At 48.8% G+C, this 19,222-nt stretch overlaps 1 protein-coding gene and 1 long non-coding RNA gene across 3 annotated transcripts in view; one reads left to right on the top strand and one right to left on the bottom strand.

Annotated features, from left to right (window-relative positions):
• The window catches only part of LOC132658478 (uncharacterized), a 31,215-nt gene extending 28,679 nt beyond the window's left edge, over nt 1-2,536 (bottom strand). The window contains exon 1 of the long non-coding RNA XR_009598162.1: nt 2,294-2,536. This is a non-coding gene — a long non-coding RNA (uncharacterized LOC132658478). The remainder of the gene's footprint in view (nt 1-2,293) is intronic.
• A 375-nt stretch (nt 2,537-2,911) lies between these two features.
• Nucleotides 2,912-8,443, top strand: CXXC1 (CXXC finger protein 1). Of its 2 annotated transcripts, XM_027960740.2 has the most exons (15): nt 2,912-3,013; nt 3,831-3,949; nt 4,052-4,152; nt 4,410-4,645; nt 4,735-4,941; nt 5,328-5,354; nt 5,431-5,676; nt 6,081-6,188; nt 6,312-6,496; nt 6,760-6,967; nt 7,050-7,160; nt 7,289-7,338; nt 7,456-7,552; nt 7,748-7,900; nt 8,022-8,443. In XM_027960740.2, the coding sequence occupies exons 1-15, from the start codon at nt 3,011-3,013 to the stop codon at nt 8,166-8,168; spliced, it is 1,998 nt and encodes a 665-aa protein (XP_027816541.2). In that variant the 5' UTR covers nt 2,912-3,010; the 3' UTR covers nt 8,169-8,443. The 2 variants fall into 2 exon arrangements, with proteins under 2 accessions (XP_027816541.2, XP_027816539.2); XM_027960738.2 differs by having other exon boundaries at nt 7,456-7,900.
• The last annotated feature ends 10,779 nt before the right edge of the window (nt 8,444-19,222 follow it).

The following is a 19,222-nucleotide window of genomic DNA, read 5'->3' as shown; positions in this document are numbered from 1 at the left end:
CATCCTGGAACATGAAGTCAAGTGGGCCTTAGAAAGCATCACTACGAACAAAGCTAGTGAAGGTGATGGAATTCCAGTAGAGCTTTTTTCAAATCCTGGAAGATGATGCTGTGAAAGTGCTGCACTCAATATGCCAGCAAATTCGGAAAACTCAGTAGTGGCCACGGAACTGAAAAAGGTCAGTTTTCATTCCAATCCGAAAGGCAATGCCAAAGAATGCTCAAACTACCGCACAATTGCACTCATCTCACATGCTAGTAAAGTAATGCTCAAAATTCTCCAAGCCAGGCTTCAGCAACACGTGAACCGTGAACTTCCTGATGTTCAAGCTGGTTTTAGAAAAGGCAAAGAAACCAGAGATCAAATTGCCAACATCTGCTGGATCATGGAAAAAGCAAGAGAGTTCCAGAAAAACATCTATTTCTGCTTTATTGACTATGCCAAAGCTTTTGACTGTGTGGATCACAATAAACTGTGGAAAATTCTGAAAGAGATGGGAATACCAGACCACCTGACATGTCTCTTGAGAAATCTATAAGCAGGTCAGGAAGCAACAGCTAGAACTGGACATGGAATAACAGACTGGTTCCAAATAGGGAAAGGAGTATGTCAAGGCTGTATATTGTCACCCTCTTATTTAACTTCTATGCAGAGTACATCATGAGAAACGCTGGGTTGGAAGAATCACAAACTGGAATCAAGATTACCAGGAGAAATATCAATAACCTGAGATACACAGATGACACCACCCTTATGGCAGAAAGTGAAGAGGAACTAAAAAGCCTCTTGATAAAAGTGAAAGAGGAGAGTGAAAAAGTTGGCTTAAAGCTCAACATTCAGAAAACGAAGACCATGGCATCTGGTCCCATCACTTCATGGGAAATAGATGGGGGAACAGTGGAAACAGTGTCAGACTTTATTTTGGGGGGGCTCCAAAATCACTGCAGATGGTGATTGCAGCCATGAAATTAAAAGACGCTTATTCCTTGGAAGGAAAGGTATGACCAACCTAGATAGCATATTCAAAAGCAGAGACATTCCTTTGCCAACAAAGGTCTGTCTAGTCAAGGCTACGGTTTTTCCAGTGGTCATGTATGGATGTGAGAGTTGGACTGTGAAGAAAGCTGGGTGCCGAGGAATTGATGCTTTTGAACTGTGGTGTTGGAGAAGACTCTTGAGAGTCCCTTGGACTGCAAGGAGATCCAACCAGTCCATTCTGAAGGAGATCAGTCCTCGGTGTTTTTTGGAAGGACTGATGCTAAAGCTGAAGCTCCAATACTTTGGCGACCTCATGCGAAGAGTTGACTCATTGGAAAAGACTCTGATGCTGGGAGGGATGGGGGCAGGAGGAGAAGGGGATGACAGAGGATGAGATGGCTGGACTGCATCACCGAGTCGATGGACATGAGTTTGGGTGAACTCTGCGAGTTGGTGATGGACAGGAAGGCCTAGCATGCTGCAATTCATGGGGTTGCCCTACGTCGGACACAACTGACTGAACTGAACTGACCTGAACTGATACAGCATCAGAAAAAAGAACATATTAATACATCAAACATGGCAAAGGTAGATTCCTTCGAGGTTTCAACAGCGATGTGTAGTTACAAACTAGCAGACACATAGTGAGTGAGCATGACCTTGGCATGTGGGACAGGAACCTTATCCTCCAAGAAGTACTGCCATTGGTGTCACAGGAATAAGAAAGAATGAATGGACAAAATAGGTGACTAAGTAGTTAATCCCCCTTAGGGGATAGATTCTAAGTAGAAAAATATGGGAAACTCCTGTAAGTTAATAATTACTGGAGAAAGCAGGTTTGCTTAACCACAAAAGGGAGGCGTTTCTCCCTATCGGAAAGTGGGCATTCTTTAATCACAGTGGTTAGCACAAATGTACAACGTGTACTTGCTGCTACTGCTAAGTCGCTTCAGTCGTGTCCGACTCTGTGCGACCCCATGGACGGCAGCCCACCAGGCTCCCCGGTCCCTGGGATTCTCCAGGCAAGAACACTGGAGTGGGTTGCCATTTCCTTCTCCACTGCATGAAAGTGAAAAGTGAAATTGAAGTCGCTCAATCGTGTCCGACCCTCAGCGACCCCATGGACTACAGCCTACCAGGGTCCTCCGCCCATGGCATTTTCCAGGCAAGAGTACTGGAGTGGGGTGCCATTGCCTTCTCCACAGCGTGTACTTGACAGATCATAAATCAGGCTGTTCCAGTTTTACATAACGTTTAGGCCAAATGAGATATAAGCCTGACTGGGCTTCCCCTGCCCCTAATAGGCAAAAATTACCTGTCAGAGGTAATGTGGGACGCATAACGAAGGGGCTGCTTTCCTTCCCAGCATAAGGCACACAGTATACGGACGTCCATTAGTAGACGCGGAAAAACGACTGAAGAGTGGAAAGAGCTACTATCTTAGGAACACTTAGCTACTATTTTAGGAACACTAAAAGAGGATCCCCGTCCCTACAGACATCTAGGCAATACCAGCTACCGGCGCCAGAATCCACCGGCAAGATGGCGGCGCCCTCTCGGTGGCCGATTAGGACGCTGCTACTGAGCGTACGATTCCAAAATGGCGGCGTCAGCATGGAAGTCGCGCAGTAGGCGCGACCATATTGCCTAAACTTAGCGGCCGTACAGGTAGTGACTGTACGGACTAGCCCAGCCAACAAGATGGCGGCGCCTTTGGTAAAGCTGAACTATAGGCGCCGCCCTGTTTCCCGAGAACACTTGAGAGCACACGAGCTCGGCGGCCGTACGGTGTCTGTAGTCAAGATGGAGGCACCTTGGAGACAGTCAGAGCTCTAGCCGGGAGACACCAACTTGCGTGTCGCGGAACCGACGCACTGGGCCTGCGCAGTAGGAGTATGGTGCCTGGGAGGCACCAGGAAAAGCGGAAGTGCTTGTGGGCGCCTTTGCAACGGCCGCGGACGCCGCCGAGTGGTCTGTGCAGGTTCGCGGGTCACTGGCGGGGTTCGCGAACGGGTGCGTCGGGAGCCAAGAGATGGTAAGTGCGCGGTCCCAGGAGGGAGTCGGCGGTTAGAGGTCAGTGAGGTAGGAAATGGTGGAGTCCATTGGCAGGCTCGTGGGGGTCTGTGGTGATCCATAACCAGGGACTGTGGGCAGAATGGGGGAGGGGGAGGGTCTGTTGTGAGCCTTAACCCGGGTCCCTGGGTGGAATGACGGGGGTCTGATGGTCCGAATTTTTGCTCGTGGGGGAACCATCGGGGAGTTCTCTGATGAGCCATCATGGGGGTCTGTAATGGAAGTTTAGCGGGGATCCCTGATGGCAGTGCCTTCAGGGTCCCGATGGGGGATTCTTTGTGCAGAGTGGTGGGGAGGTTTTCGAAGAGTTGTGTTGGGGCAGTCTGGAGGGAGCCGTGATGAGTCCGTATCAGGGAACCAGGGGGGCGGGGCCGCCCGTGAAGTCGATCACTCCAGAACCTGAAGGGCACCGTGGTGGGAAGTCTGCCGAATGAATAAAGTGGTACCTATGAGAGCCTGTGATGGGGGGTCCATGCAGAGCCATGACGGGGGCAAAATGTGGCGAGTGGCGGGGTGTTTGCAGCGAGCCATTATGTGAGTGGGTGCCTAGTGATGGGGTGTCAGTGGGGTAAGTGATTGGAAAGTCTGAGACAGTGAATAAGCCGATAACGGAGGTGTCACGGGTGAGCGATGGGGAGTGGTCTATGGGGACCACGACGGAGAGATTTAATGAGGAGCCATGGTGGGAAGTCTGCACTGGGAGACCTGAGATGTGTGGTGAGCCGTGATGGGGCTGTACTAGTCGGATGAGGTGCCATGATGGGGGGCGGGTCCCACAGGAGGGCGACGCTTCAGATCCAGAGCCTCCAGACGCCGGGGAGGACAGCAAGTCCGAGAACGGGGAGAATGCGCCCATCTACTGCATCTGCCGCAAACCAGACATCAACTGCTTCATGATGTGAGCCCAGGAGAGGCGGGCGGGACGGACACCTGGCTAGGTGGGGTGAGGCCGGTGGGTCCCGCCCCTCACATCTCCTATCACTCGCCCCGTGCTCCACAGCGGGTGTGACAACTGCAATGAATGGTTTCACGGGGACTGCATCCGGATCACTGAGAAGATGGCCAAGGCCATCCGGGAGTGGTACTGTCGTGAGTGCCGAGGTGAGGGGCAGGCAGCTGGGGCTTCGAGGGAGGAAGAGGAGACTTCATGGGAGGGTGGGTCATGGGGAGCAGTGGATGGGCGGCTGTGGGCGGAGTGACTGCGGGTTGGTGCCCTGTGAGCTGTGATAGAAGGGGCAGCTCTGCCCTGGAGTAGGGAGACAGAGCCTGTGGGTGGGCCAGAGGAGGAAGAAAGAGTTCTGGGGCCCCTCCAGGCCCCCCCATAACAACCCCCACTGGCCTTGCCCTCTGCCCCACAGAGAAGGACCCCAAGCTGGAGATCCGATATCGGCATAAGAAGTCGCGGGAGCGAGACAGCTCCGAGCGAGACGGCAGTGAGCCCCGGGATGAGGGTGGAGGGCGCAAGAGGCCTGCCCCGGATCCGGACCTGCAGCGCAGGGCAGGGGCAGGGACAGGGGTTGGGACCATGCTTGCTCGGGGATCTGCTTCGCCCCACAAATCCTCTCCACAGCCCCTGGTGGCCACGCCCAGCCAGGTGAGTGGCAGTGATGGCTGGGATTAGTGAGGGGCTCCCCTGGGAGGCCCTGCTTGGTCCCTGAGTTCTGTTCTGGGCCCCTCCGTCAGCATCACCAGCAGCAGCAGCAGCAGCAGCAGCAGCAACAGCAGCAGCAGCAGGTCAAACGATCAGCCCGCATGTGTGGCGAGTGCGAGGCCTGCCGGCGCACGGAGGACTGTGGTCACTGTGACTTCTGCCGAGACATGAAGAAGTTTGGGGGCCCCAACAAGATCCGGCAGAAGTGCCGGCTGCGTCAGTGCCAGCTTCGGGCCCGGGTGAGCATGGGCAGAGCTGGGCGAGGTCAGGTGGGGGTCCAGCTGTCCAGGAAGAGCCGCCGGAAGCTAGGCGGGGTGGGATCTAACCGCATTCAGACAGGTGGCGAGCGGCCTGTCCTGTCGAAATGAGCGGGGTGTGACCAGATGTGCCGGGCTGGCAGGGGAACCTCCAGCTCCAGGTGGACAGGGTAGGGCCAGGCATTTCTAGGTGGTCGGGCCTGGCTGGGACAGGGCTGAATGTGTCCTGCTGATGAGCTGTGGGCAGGCTGGTGTGTCTGGGGAGGTGAGGCAAGGCTGGTGGGTGGGGTCAGGCACTTGGCAGGGCGAGGGCAGGGCCCCCCTCCCTCCACCTGGGGCTGACCTGGGCCTTCCTCCTGCCGGCACAGGAATCGTACAAGTACTTCCCTTCCTCGGTGAGTCCAGCCCCCCAGGGCGGGCGGGGCATGCGGGCCGGGCGGTCAGGGCCAGTCCTGAGATTCTGCCCCGCAGCTCTCGCCGGTGACGCCCTCAGAGTCCCTGCCAAGGCCTCGCCGGCCCCTGCCCACCCAGCCGCAGCCACAGCCGTCGCAGAAGCTGGGGCGCCTCCGAGAGGATGAGGGGGCAGTGGTATCTGCGGCAGTCAAGGAGCCACCGGAGGCTACGGCAACACCCGAGCCACTCTCGGATGAGGACCTCCCACTGGACTCTGAACTGTACCAGGACTTCTGTGCAGGGGCCTTCGATGACCACAGCCTGGTGAGCAGGCAGAGCGTCCCATGGTGGAAGGGTCAGCCCAGTTGAGTTCAGTTCAGTTGTTCAGTCACGTCTGACTCTTTGCAACCCCATGAACTGCAAAATGCCAGGCTTCCCTGTCCATCGCCAACTCCCTGAGTTTACTCAAGCTCATGTCCATCGAGTCGTTATGCCATCCAACCATCTCATCTTCTGTCGTCCCCTTCTCCTCCTGCCTTCAATCTTTCCCAGCATTAGGGTCTTTTCAAACGAGTCAGTTCTTCGCATCAAGTAGAGGTTACAGAAGCAGAGAGTATCCGTAATGAGGAGAGAGGAGGCAGAGGGTATGGAAGGTTGATGTGGGGACTGAGTAGGTCGTGGGGAGGTCACCAGGAGCGCAGGACAATCAGCGTTTGCCTCACTGGCAGCCCTGGATGAGCGACACGGAGGAGTCCCAGTACCTGGACCCAGCGCTGCGGAAGAGGGCGGTGAAAGTGAAGCACGTGAAGCGGCGGGAGAAGAAGTCTGAGAAGAAGGTGACAGGGCGCAGTGGGTGTGAGGAGGGAAAGGTCAGGGCCTGACGGGCTGGGGCACCGGGGGTGTCAGGGGTCCAGAGATGCCTTCAGCCCTGCCCTGACCCCACGCGTGTCGTCCCACAGAAGGACGAAAGATACAAGCGCCATCGACAGAAGCAGAAGCACAAGGACAAATGGAAACACCCAGAGCGGGCTGACGCCAAGGACCCCGCGTCGCTGCCGCAGTGCCTGGGGCCTGGTTGCGTGCGCGCCGCCCAGCCCGGCTCCAAGTATTGCTCCGACGACTGCGGCATGAAGCTGGCGGCCAAGTGAGTCATTTTGGGGGTGTCGGGGAGGACACGGTAGGGCATGACCGGAGCCCCCAGTCGGTCACGTGGCCACCGTTCAGTCAACCAAGCACCCACCTGTCCGTCCACCTGCTCACGCACCCATCCTCTGTCTGCCCGTTCATTCCCCTGGTTACGCACCCTTTCACCCTTGAGTCCCCTTCCATCCTGCATCGGAGGACCCCACTTACCCGCCTCCTTGCTGGCTTCCTCCCCTGCGCACCGAATTCCCCACGTCCCTGTAGCCGCATCTACGAGATCCTCCCGCAGCGCATCCAGCAGTGGCAGCAGAGCCCGTGCATCGCCGAGGAGCACGGCAAGAAGCTGCTCGAGCGCATCCGCCGGGAGCAGCAGAGCGCGCGCACCCGCCTCCAGGAGATGGAGCGCCGCTTCCACGAGCTCGAGGCCATCATCCTGCGCGCCAAGCAGCAGGCGGTGCGCGAGGACGAGGAGGTGAGGGCCGCGGCCGCGGCAGCCCGGCGCGGGGCCGCGTGCCTGGCCCTGTCTGGCCTCATGGTCCCCTCCGCCCGCGCAGAGCAATGAGGGCGACAGTGACGACACGGACCTGCAGATCTTCTGCGTCTCCTGCGGGCACCCCATCAACCCACGCGTTGCCTTGCGCCACATGGAGCGCTGCTACGCCAAGGTCAGGGTGTCGGCCCAAGGGGGTGGACAGTGTGGGGACATCGTGGGGTCCGTGGGGAGCAGGTGGGCCGTCTGGCGAGGGCCCGCAGCGCACACCCACAGTTCCCTCGTTTGTGCTCGCCCCTCCAGTACGAGAGCCAGACGTCCTTTGGGTCCATGTACCCCACCCGCATCGAGGGGTGAGTGTGGGCGCGTGCGGGGTGAGCGCGGGGTTACGGCGGGGTCGGTGGCCGCCGCCGGTGCAGGCGGGGGCGCTGCTGTCCTCCTCTTCCACGCCCTCCGCTCCACACCCCCAGGGCCACACGGCTCTTCTGTGATGTCTACAACCCTCAGAGCAAGACGTACTGTAAGCGGCTCCAGGTGCTATGCCCCGAGCACTCACGGGACCCCAAAGTAAGGCTTTCCCATCCCCGCTCCCTTCCTCTGCCCATGTTTGCCCCTTCCACTGCCCGGCCTCCTCACCGTCATCCCTCTCTTTTCTGGGGCACCCCTTCCTTGCATTCCTCTCTTCCCTCTGCCCGCCTCTTGGTTCCTTCCCACTCTCCTCCGAACTTGCAACTTCCCCCACCCACCCCGGCCTCCCTGCAGGTGCCAGCTGACGAGGTATGCGGGTGCCCCCTCGTAAGGGATGTTTTTGAGCTCACGGGTGACTTCTGCCGCCTGCCCAAGCGCCAGTGCAACCGGCACTACTGCTGGGAGAAGCTGCGGCGCGCCGAGGTGGACCTGGAGCGTGTGCGCGTGGTAGGTCTTGACTGCGTGCTAGGCCCTGACCGTGGATGTGCGGCTGCCAATGTGGATGCGGCCGCGGTTGGGTGGAGCGGGGCTCCAGAGCTGCTTCTTAAGGCTTCTGCTCCCCACGCAGTGGTACAAGCTGGACGAGCTGTTTGAACAGGAGCGCAACGTTCGCACAGCCATGACCAACCGGGCGGGCTTACTGGCCCTGATGCTGCACCAAACCATCCAGCACGACCCACTCACCACCGACCTGCGGTCAAACGCCGAGCGCTGAGCCTCGGCGGCCCACACGTCCTCTCTACCTGCACTGTGGGTGGGCCCGGCCCTGGACCCCCGTTTGTCTGGTCTGCGGTTCATGTTTCTCCGACGGTCCCCGAGTCCCTGTGCCCATCCGTCCACCATCTGACTGCCTGTCTGCCCTTACCAGAGGGCCTTGGAATTTCACATCTCTCCGTTCTCTGTGCCTGGGTGGGACTGTGGAGTCTGCTCACCCGTGCCTCCCCGAACTCTGGTTTTGTTAATAAAATTTTGATGAAACAAAAAAGATAACTGTTGGTGGTCTCCAAACTTTTCAGTTGCAAATACGTTCCCATGGTCCTAGAGTAGAGGGGCGCACCTGTGTTTCAGAGTGGCTGTGTACAGGTGTAGACTGCACGAGGCTGCACATATTCAGCTGGCGCCCATTTGGTGCTCTGCAGGCCCCACCTTGGGCGTGGGGATCTGGCTTGCTGAATGAGAGTCCAGTGACCTCCACTGCCATCTTGTTATTGTGAGACTAGGTGTTTGATCAGCATTCCTTCCATGAATGGCTGATTTATCATTCCTATGTGAACAGGAATCTTCTTACTCTTACGCATATTCTCCAGACCAGAGTTGTATTAAATGATGGACACAAGGCCTTCCTCTTCCCTGCAAAGCCCTCTCTTGGGGTGCACATACACCAGGAGCGCCCCCCACACCACCCCCAATGTCAGGGCCAGTCAGCGCCAGGCACTGCCTTTCCAGGATGGATGCACCCTGGTGGGTTCCACGGACCTGGCCTTTTATCTGCAGAGCAGTACTGCCATCTCGCCCTGTGGGAGAAAGAGCTGTGGCCGTCAGGGGGCGTGACTTTTCTGGGTGCTCCAGTGACTGTTCATCTTGGGAAGTGGCGGGGGGGGGGGGTGCGGTGGCAGGGAGAGAGGGAGGCAAAATTGCTGTGGAGGAGATCTTAAGTTTTAAGAGAAGATAAAATTTAAGCATAACATGCTGCCTGCCTGTATTGGGCCTTCCTAGTGAGCAGTGTGCGCCTGCCTTATACATTAACCAGACCTCCCCAAAGGCAGCAGTGTCTGCTCAACCATAAAGATCAATGTTTTTTCTCCCTTCTTTTGATGCCAGCAATGTAATCCTTAGATTATAACTTTCTTCTTTCCTAATTTTGTAACCTGCGGCTGCTTCCTATGTGTAGATCTGGACTGTGTATCTTTGGTGAACTTTATGTGAAATGTCAGTGTGTCATTTTGATACATGATCCTTTGTCTCGAATATATACATGACTGTGCCTTCGACTTCTGTGCTTAGAGCTTTCTGAAAGACTATTTCTAGGGTTGTGATTCTCAGGTTGGCTCAAAGAAAATCATCTATTTCTCCTTTAGATCGACTATTGATTAATTTTTCATCAACGTAAGTCTTCCTCTGTTCTGTGCCTCTTGTTGAAGTGGATATGGCTGACTATTAGGTAAAGAAGCTTGGAGTTGTCAGCAGTCATTTTAATAGGAGTGGCTGACACGGGTATATGGTGATAGGGAAACATTTTATAGGCTACACATGTTATCAGTCATATTGATTTGTTGCACAAACATTGTACATGTACTTTTAGAAGTTGAATTAAAGCACGCAGTGATACACACCATGAGTAGCTTGAAAGGATAATACATAAAATGAAAACGATAATCATCTGTAAAACTGAGTGAAAAAAATACCTAGTCCTGAAGGGAGCCAACTAAACAGATCATTAAAAGGATCTCTTTTCTTTCTTTCTTTCTTTTTTTAAAGTCTTATAACCATTTTGTCTTTTGGGAGTGTTATCTAGGATCATCTATACTCGTGCAGAGGTATTTATATAAGTGCAGCAAGCAGAGTGAGTGATAAATAGCACACCTTATTTAGCCAGTAGGAAATGAAAGGTAGGGAATTCCCTGGTGGTCCAGTGGTTAGGACTCTGAGCTTCCAGTACAGGGGCATGGGTTTCATCCCTGCTCTGGGAACTAAGGTCTTGAAAGCAGCATGGCCAAATAAATAAAAACATCAAAAATGAAAAGAAAATGGAAGGAAATTGTATTATCCAGTACAACTGAGTTAAGGGATTAAAGGATATTATACTGTTTGGAGACTCTTTGGCTGGCCAATGGTAGCTGATAGATGTACAACTATATCTCTCTTTATTTATACTCCTGCCCTAGGGATCAAGAGTCTCAAGAGACTTTGCTACCAGGTATCTTGGTGTACTGATAACATGGGTCTCTTGATTCCTTAAAGGAGAGAGAAATGCAGTCCAGCTGTCACTTTTATATAGACATAACATCCCAATAAGCATAGACCTTATAACTGCCAGCTCTCAAGATATTTATGTGCCATTCATGGACAGGCCTGTCAATTCCAATGCCACATGTGAAGACAAAACCTGAGGGAGCTAAAGTCATCCTCCCAAGAGAGCTCTCATTGATGGACTCATCAATTGGAAATTTTGCTAACATGTCTTTAAACCATGGGTCACTTCTCTTGAAGGCTTTCCAAGAGGCATCTGTATGGTATTGGACATAGGGAACTGCTATCACAAGTTACTTGCTTTCTCTCTTCAAGACATTTGTTAAGGGATGGAGCAAAAGGGTCCTAGGCTGTCATGTTCAATCTCTAAGGGCCAAGGATAGTATCAGATAGGGGATGGACACATTGATGGGCTGGGGAATTTGAACCTGAAAGGGTAAGCCAGAGGGAGATGGATCCAAGTAAGTGATAACATTAGGAATATCTGAAAGTTCAGTGACAGGAATTATGAGGGGCTGGTATCAGTCTTGTATTGACTGAGGAATTTGGTGACAAATCCGACAGTCGGTTAAACGACCCCCAATATCTATACTCTGTGACAACTTGACTAAAGAATTTTCTTTCCATCCTAAACACTGGGGCAAAAGGATAGCTAGAGGTAAAACAATAATACTCAGTGTTGACAGAGAGACAGACAGCTGGTAAACAGTTCAATTGAACTAGTAGAGGAGTCCAACAGGGCTGGTCTGGACTCTTGGGTTAGCTGTCTGCTGTTGTTAGTGACGTCTCAATCCAGCCTGTCTTAGCCAAAGACAAGGTGTCAGAAATAGGAGTTACAGTCCATGTAGGAGCAGAAGCTCTTTTTGAAAAATGCGAGATAGGAACCCAGGGTTTACTCCTTTCAGCTTTACAACACAGATGTTATTTAATAATACCTGATAGGGCCCTTTCCAAAGCAGCAGCAAAGAATCTTGTATCTGATACCTTTTCCAATGGACAAAATCTCCAGGTTACAACCCATGATCCAAAAGGTCTTCATCTTCCAGGAGCTCATTGTGAAAGGAATTAGTTACCAGCTTTTCACTTGGGGCTTCCCTGGTGGTTCAGAGGGTAAAACATTTGCCTGCAATGGGGGAGACCTGGATTTGATCCCTGAGTTGGGAGGATCCTCTGGAGAAGGAAATGACAACCCACTCCATACTCTTGCCTGGAAAATCCCATGGACAAAGAAGCCTGGTAGGCTACAGTCCATGAGGTCGCAAAGAGTTGGACATGACTGAGTGACTTCACTTTCTTTCACTTTTCATTTTCCTTAAGTGCCTTAAGAAGTCCCTGACATTCCTTAAAAAACTGGAAATAGAACTGCCATATGACCCAGAAATCCCACTACTGGGCATACAAACCAAGGAAACCAGAATTGAAAGAGACACGTGTACCCCAATGTTCATCGCAGCACGGTTTACAATAGCTAGGTCATGGAAGCAACCTAGATGTCCATCGGCAGACAAATGGATAAGAAAGTTGTGGTGCATATACACAATAGAATATTACTCAGCTATCAAAAAGAATGTATATGAATCAGTTCTAATGAGGTGGATGAAACTGGAGCCTATTATACGGACTGAAGTAAGTCAGAAAGAAAAACACCAATATAGCATATTAACACATATATAAGGAATTTAGAAAGATGGTAATGATAACCCTGTATGCAAGACAGTTCAGCTTTAGCATCATTCCTTCCAAAGAAATCCCAGGGTTGATCTCCTTCAGAATGGACTGGTTGGATCTCCTCGCAGTCCAAGGGACTCTCAAGAGTCTTCTCCAATACCACAGCTCAAAAGCATCAATTCTTCAGCACTCAGCTTTCTTCACAGTCCAACTCTCACATCCATACATGACTACTGGAAAAACCATAGCCTTGACTAGACGGACCTTAGTCGGCAAAGTAAGGTCTCTGCTTTTGAATATGCTATCTAGGTTGGTCATAACTTTCCTTCCAAGGAGTAAGCGCCTTTTAATTTAGGTAGATGGTATTTGTGACCGACACAGGACATGCCCTTTAGAGAAGTAAGAAGCATCATTGTGAGAATTTGCAATAACTTTACCATACATCATACTGAAATACAAAATAGAGAAAAATTTCCTGAGTCGCCTGATAGAAGATAATTGAGGTGACTGAACAGAATTCTAGCTTCCATTGATGGAAAATAACAGTGCAGGAATGAAAAATGTATGAATCCGGTACAATAAGAAGCCACTATAATCATCAAAAAATAAAAGAAGTCCCTGACAACATTGCAGCATATTGTCACCCTTATGTAATATTGATTTGTACACGCCTTCGTCTGGTGCATAGGCCGTCCAGAGGTTATTTCAAAAAGAGACTGTTGATGCTTAGCAAAATGGCAATCCAGTCCAGTAGTTTTCCCTGGGAAATCCCATGGACAGAGGAGTCTGGTGGGCTGCAGAAGAGTCAGTTGCGACTTAGCAACTAAACAACAACAAAAGGAGGGGACCTAAGACAGAAGCACCAAGGGGAGAGCTTTTGGCCACAAAAGGTTAAAAGCCCCTGAGAGTTTTGTCAGTTGCACTTTGATAGTGCTGTTGGTTCTTTCTTTCCATCCTTAAGATCGGGAGTGATAAGTGCTTTGAAAATGCTGCACTGTTGGCTAAATGTCACAAATTAATTTAATTATTTGTCCAGTGAAGTGAGTCCCTATATAACTGCATCACTATATAACTTGAAAGTGATTCCCCAAACAGGAATTATTCTTTCCAGCAGTGATTTACCTGCTGCTATAGCCCTTGCTCTCCTGCAGGGAAAGCTTCAACCCAGTGTAAAAACATACAGATCATCACCGAGATATATTTATATCCTTGAGATATAAATGGCCATACTTCAAAGGGTCCCTTAGGAAGGGGAACGTGGCCTTCTGACCCATGTAGCGGTTTTCTGGGATTATATTTAGGGCATAGACTACAGCGAGTACATACTTTACAAGTCTTCATGGCAGAAAGTTTCCAAAACGGTTGTTTTCCCCATGAAACTGCCTCTCAGTTGCCCAGTGAATTAAAGAAAATGCACCCTGCAGTAATGGCCATGCACTCTTACAAGCACTGTCAGGGTCTTTTTTAAAATCAGGTCCAAACCATATTTGCGTGATGGGGTAAAAAATTCCCCCTTTTTTGTTGTCACATCTGTTTATCTTCTCTAGTGGTGGTTTCTTAAGCCTGTGGAAGAAACTCTCCCTGGGTTAGCAGGGTTCACAGAGGGCAGTGGACATTCTCAAAGCTGAACAGGAGGAATTTTTAAAGTTGTCCATTTGCAGCGTCAGCAGGCTAATTTCCTTTAGCTTCCGTAGTGTCAGATTTGGGATGTCCCGGTGTTTTAATAATTGCCAACTGTTTTAGTAGTTGTATAGCATTTAATAACTGCAACCTGTTTTTGTAGGCTGTCTGGAAGAGGTTAAAAGCCCTCATTTCCATCACATCCAATGTTGTGTGCCACTCCAAAGGCATAACAACAGCCAATATATATGTATTTACTATCTGGGTTTTAGATAGTTGACAAGCTTGGGCTAAAGCAATTAATTCCGCTTACTATGCCGACTTTGTTGCTGGTAAATAATAGCTTTCAATTATGCCCCCTGTGTATGTCATTGCATATCCAGTTCACTAATGTCCCCGTTCATGCCTTAAGTAGGGTCCTTCAGTAAACCAAATTAAATCAACATTATCAATAGGAATTTCTTGTAAGTCATACCTGGAACAAGAATTTAGTCTGTTGATAAAATGCAGTCGGAATTTCCCTTGTGGTCTAGTGGTTAAGAATCCAACATGCAATGAGGGGGGTTCCATCCCTGGATTCCATCCCTGGTTGGGGAACTAAGATCCCACATGCCCTGGAACAATTAAACCCCTGCCCCACAACTATTGAAGCCCACATGTTCTGGAGCCCATGCGTTGCAACTGGAGAGAGTCCATGCACTGCAAGGAAAGAGCCACATATCACAACAAAGACACTGTGTGCTGCAAATAAGACCTGGTGCAGCGAAATAAATAAATAAAATATTTAAAATAAATAAATAAAGAAAATGCAGTCCTGGTTGTTTTCTTCCTGTGGTGCTGAAAGCAAGGTTGCAGGATTAAGACTATTACATTGTAGTTAATGCCCAGCCAGGGACACTCAAAAAAAAAAAAAAAAGATTGTTACATTGAACAAAGGTAATATTAGGTACAGAAAGCAACAATAGCTCATAAGAAGCTATTCAGCTTACAGAACAATGCTGACTGTCTGTGAGAGCTTAGAGAAGACTCAGTTGAGTGTGGGACATAAACAAAGGAAACCTCATTATTATTTCTTCAATAATCTAACATAACAAAGCCTTTGCTGAAATAACCTTCATACAAAGTAGAAGTCCTTTTCCTGCCAAGTCTGATTGTTGACTCTAATATCCTATGGGTCAATGTTGATCACCACGTTTTTGAGTAATACACCTAAAACAGTTCCTTTTCTTCAAGTGCAAAGAGAACAAGGCAAATTATAATTAGTGCAACCCAAAGCCTGTGCCTGAGTTAAGATGGATTTTAAAGTGTTCATGGTCTCTTTTCCTTTCAGCACCCATTCAATCAGATCAGGCTGGTTGGGCTTAAGTGATGCATATGAAGGTTGAGAAGCAAGTGGAAAATTAGGTACCTGATTGCTACAGTATTCAGTCAGACTCAGAAAGCCCCTCAATTATTTCTTTGGGGAATTAAGCAAGCTAAAATCCTGTTAGTTATTTTGGAATTGGTTAATAGTCTTTCCTTAGATATTAAGTGGCCCAAAGTTTTACAAAAGGTGGACACATTGGAGTTTATTTTTAGACAACTTTTGTCCCTTAGAAGCTAGTTGTAGTAACAGATATGGTGTCTTTTTGAGAATCCAATTCAGTTTTAGAACATTGAAACAAATCATCTACACATTGAATTCAAGTGGAGCCACCAGGGAAGCCTATATCAGCTTTAAGCATTTGAGAAAAGAAAGTGGGGCTCTTACTATAGCCCTGTGGCATGACTGTCCAGGTATATTGATGATCGCCCCATGTGAAGGCAAAAAGATATTGACTATTCTTCTCCACTGCTCAAAATTCTCCAAGGCAGGCTTCAGCAATATGTGAACCGCAAACTTCCAGATGTTCAAGCTGGTTTTAGAAAAGGCAGAGGAACCAGAGATCAAATTGCCAACATCCACTGGATCATCAAAAAAGCAAGAAAGTCCCAGAAAAACATCTATTTCTGCTTTATTCACTATGCCAAAGCCTTTGACTATATGGATCACAATACACTGTGGAAAATTCTGAAAGAGATGGGAATACCAGACCACCTCACCTGCCTCTTGAAAAACCTATGTGCAGGTCAGGAAGCAACAGTTAGAACTGGACATGGAACAACAGACTGGTTCCAAATCAGGAAAGGAGTACATCAAGGCTGTATATTGTCACCCTGCGTATTTAACTTATATGCAGAGTACATCATGAGAAACACTGGGCTGGATGAAGCACAAGCTGGAATCAAGATTCCCAGGAGAAATATCAATAACCTCAGATATGCAGATGACACCACCCTTATGGCAGAAAGCAAAGAACTAAAGAGCCTCTTGAAAGTGAAAGTAGAGAGTGAAAAAGTTGGCTTAAAGCTCAACATTCAGAAAACGAAGATCATGGCATCTGGTCCCATCACTTCATGGGAAATAGATAGGGAAACAGTGGAAACAGTGGCAGACTCTTTTTTGGGGCTCCAAAATCACTGCAGATAGTGAATGCAGCCATGAAATTAAAAGATGCTTACTGCTTGGAAGGAAAGTTATGACCAACCTAGACAGTATATTAAAAAGCAGAGACATTCCTTTGCCAACAAAGGTCCGTCTAGTCAAGGCTATGGTTTTTCCAGTAGTCATGTATAGATGTGAGAATTGGACTATAAAGAAAGCTGAGTGCCCAAACATTGATGCTTTTGAACTGTGGGGTTGGAGAAGACTCTTGAGAGTCCCTTGGACTGCAAGGAGGTCCAACCAGTCCATCCTAAAGGAAATCAGTCCTGAATATTCATTGAAAGGACTGATGTTGAAGCTGAAACTCCAATACTTTGGCCACCTGATGCAAAGAGCAGACTCATTTGAAAAGACCCTGATGCTGGGAAAGATAGAAGGCAGGAGAAGAAGGGGACAGAGGATGAGATGGTTGGATGGCATCACCGACTCAATGGACATGAGTTCGGGTAAACTTCAGAAGTTGGTGATGGACAGGGAGGCCTGATGTGCTGCAGTCCACAGGGTCACAAAAGAGTCTGACATGGCTGAGTAACTGAACTGAACTGAATTATTCTCCATACTAGTGGAGAAGGCACCACATAAATCAATTATGAAGAATAGCTGTTATCAGCTGGAATGGCTGAGAAGAATGTATGTGGATTTGGGACCAGAAGATGTGCAGGAATCACAGTATTATTTATAGCTTTCAGATCTTGAACTAACCTCCAACCTTTCCCATTTTCCTTTTTCACTGGTACCTGCCTGCGTGCTTAGTTATGTCCAACTCTTTTTGATCCTTTGGACTGAAGCCCGCCAGGCTCCTATGTTCATTGGGTTTTCCAGGCAAGAATGCCAGAGTGGGTTGCCATTTTCTTCTCCAGGTGATCTTCCCAATCCAGGGATTGAAATTGCATCTCCTGCATCTCCTGTATTGCAGGCTGATTCTTTACTGCTGAGCTATCGGGGAAGCCGTTATATGCAAATAAATAATACAAATATTTATTAGAGAATTATCTAGCTTACTTTCAATATACTAACATTAAAAGGAAAGAGAAATAGAAAGAGCAGAGGATACATCATCAAACTGGGTTTTGACCAACAACCAGACTTAAACAGAGCTGGGAAGTCTTGTGTAACAGCACATCTGGAGTCCCAGTCGGGAAAAAGTCCCGGGCATCATGTCAGCTTCGTGGGTGAGACTTTGTTTCACTGGTGAGATCAGTATGTTACAAGGTCTCATACGGGGAACTGTAAGTCCCTCCTTAAGGAATCCCTGAATAATACGTTGTCCCATTTAATGCCACTGATTTAAGTGACATTGTCAAATATCAGGTAGAGGCTTAGAGCTGTCAACAGTCCCCTTGATAGGAGTGGCCATTTTAAATATTTCAATATCTAAGGAAGAAGGTGGCCATAATTCTTTAGGTGCTGGCAATAACAGGTCATTAATTTTTTTTTTTAGGTCATTAATTTTTCTTGGTCTGTTTGAGTCACTGATTTTATAACCATCTATCTCTCAGTAACTAGATTTTGTTCAACATTAAATTTTCTAAATCTAGAAGCATTTCCCTTTTTTTGTGAAAAGGCAGTATGGATATTGTTGGCTTCTAAAAGTTCTCTTCCTATCAAATGAATTGGGGCACATTTTACTAGGAGAAACACAGGTTTCTCTGTGATAATTCCTAATTGAATGCTTATCAAATCTGATTTTAAAATTTGCATAGGTACATCAGAAACCCCTACTGTTAATATTTGACTTGACTGTTTATTTTGAGGGAGAGGGCAATGAATAGGGCAGGGTAAAGAACAGGGACTGTAACCCCAGTATCTACAAAGGCCTTTAAATTTCCCCCCAACTGGTGTTTCCATTTCCCCTAAGATATTGGTGAGGAGCCTTGGCTAGCTGGTAAAGAATCCACCTGCAATGCAGGAGACCTGGGTTCAGTCTTTGAGTTGGGAAGATCCCCTGGAAAAGGGAAAGACTACTCACTCCAGTATTCTGGCTTGGAGAATTCCATGGACTGTATAGCCCATGGGGCCACAAAGAGTCGGACACGACTGAGCAACTTTCACTATTGGTGAGGAGCAGGGGGAGATTCCTTCTCATAAGCAGCCCTAGTCCTTTTTAGTTTTGCTTTGGTTCAAGTTCTGTTTAAACTTATGGCATTCTCATTTGAAGAGATCAGACTTTTTGCAATAAAAACAAATGTGAGTACTTTGCTTTGGGCCAGAGTTAGAAAACAATGTTTTAATAGGGCCACTAATACACTAGCATGTACTGTGGCCCAGTCCAGTTGACATTTTTTAATTTGCTTTGCTATTTTTTTCATCTAATCCCTCTTAAAGATTGAATTTAGAATTGGATCATTTTGATGATTTTGAAAACTTTCAGGGGCCATTACGGAGTCCTGTTGGAAGGTTTTTCTCCAACCTCTCAAAGTAATGAAAAATAATTTCTTTGGGCTTTTGTTTACATTGGTGAACCACTGTCCACTCAATTTTCTCAGTAAATATTTGGGGGATTACTTGTTACAAGTTATAAGCACATTCTTGACGCCTGTGAACGTCCGCATGCTTGTGAAAATCTTCCACAGCTGACTCCCACTCTGCCTTTTGAAGTCATACCTTTGTTCGTGTGTGCTCAGTCACTCAGTTGTGTCTGACTCTTTGCGATGCTTTGGACTGGAGCCTGCCAGCCTCCTCTGTCCATGGGATTTCCCATGCTAGAATACTGGAGTGGGCTGCCATTTCCTTCTCTAGGGGATCGAATGGACCCAGGGATCGATTGGATACTAGCAGATGCTCAAGTTATTACAAATCTGAGTATCTTGGCTCATGTGTCCTTACAGAATGAATTCTCATAAAAATCCTAAAAGGGGACTTCCCTGGCAGTCCAGTGGTTAAGACTCCATGCTTCCAACGCAGGGGATACGGGTTTGATCCCTGGTCTGAGAACTAAGATCTCACATGCCGCATGGTGTGGCACCCCCCCAAAAAATAAATAAATA

The sequence above is a fragment of the Ovis aries genome, chromosome 23 (genome assembly GCF_016772045.2).
Source record: "Ovis aries strain OAR_USU_Benz2616 breed Rambouillet chromosome 23, ARS-UI_Ramb_v3.0, whole genome shotgun sequence".
Classification (NCBI taxonomy): domain Eukaryota; kingdom Metazoa; phylum Chordata; class Mammalia; order Artiodactyla; family Bovidae; genus Ovis; species Ovis aries.
The sequence above is the reverse complement of the archived record's forward strand: the minus strand, read 5'-3'. Positions and strand labels throughout refer to the sequence as shown.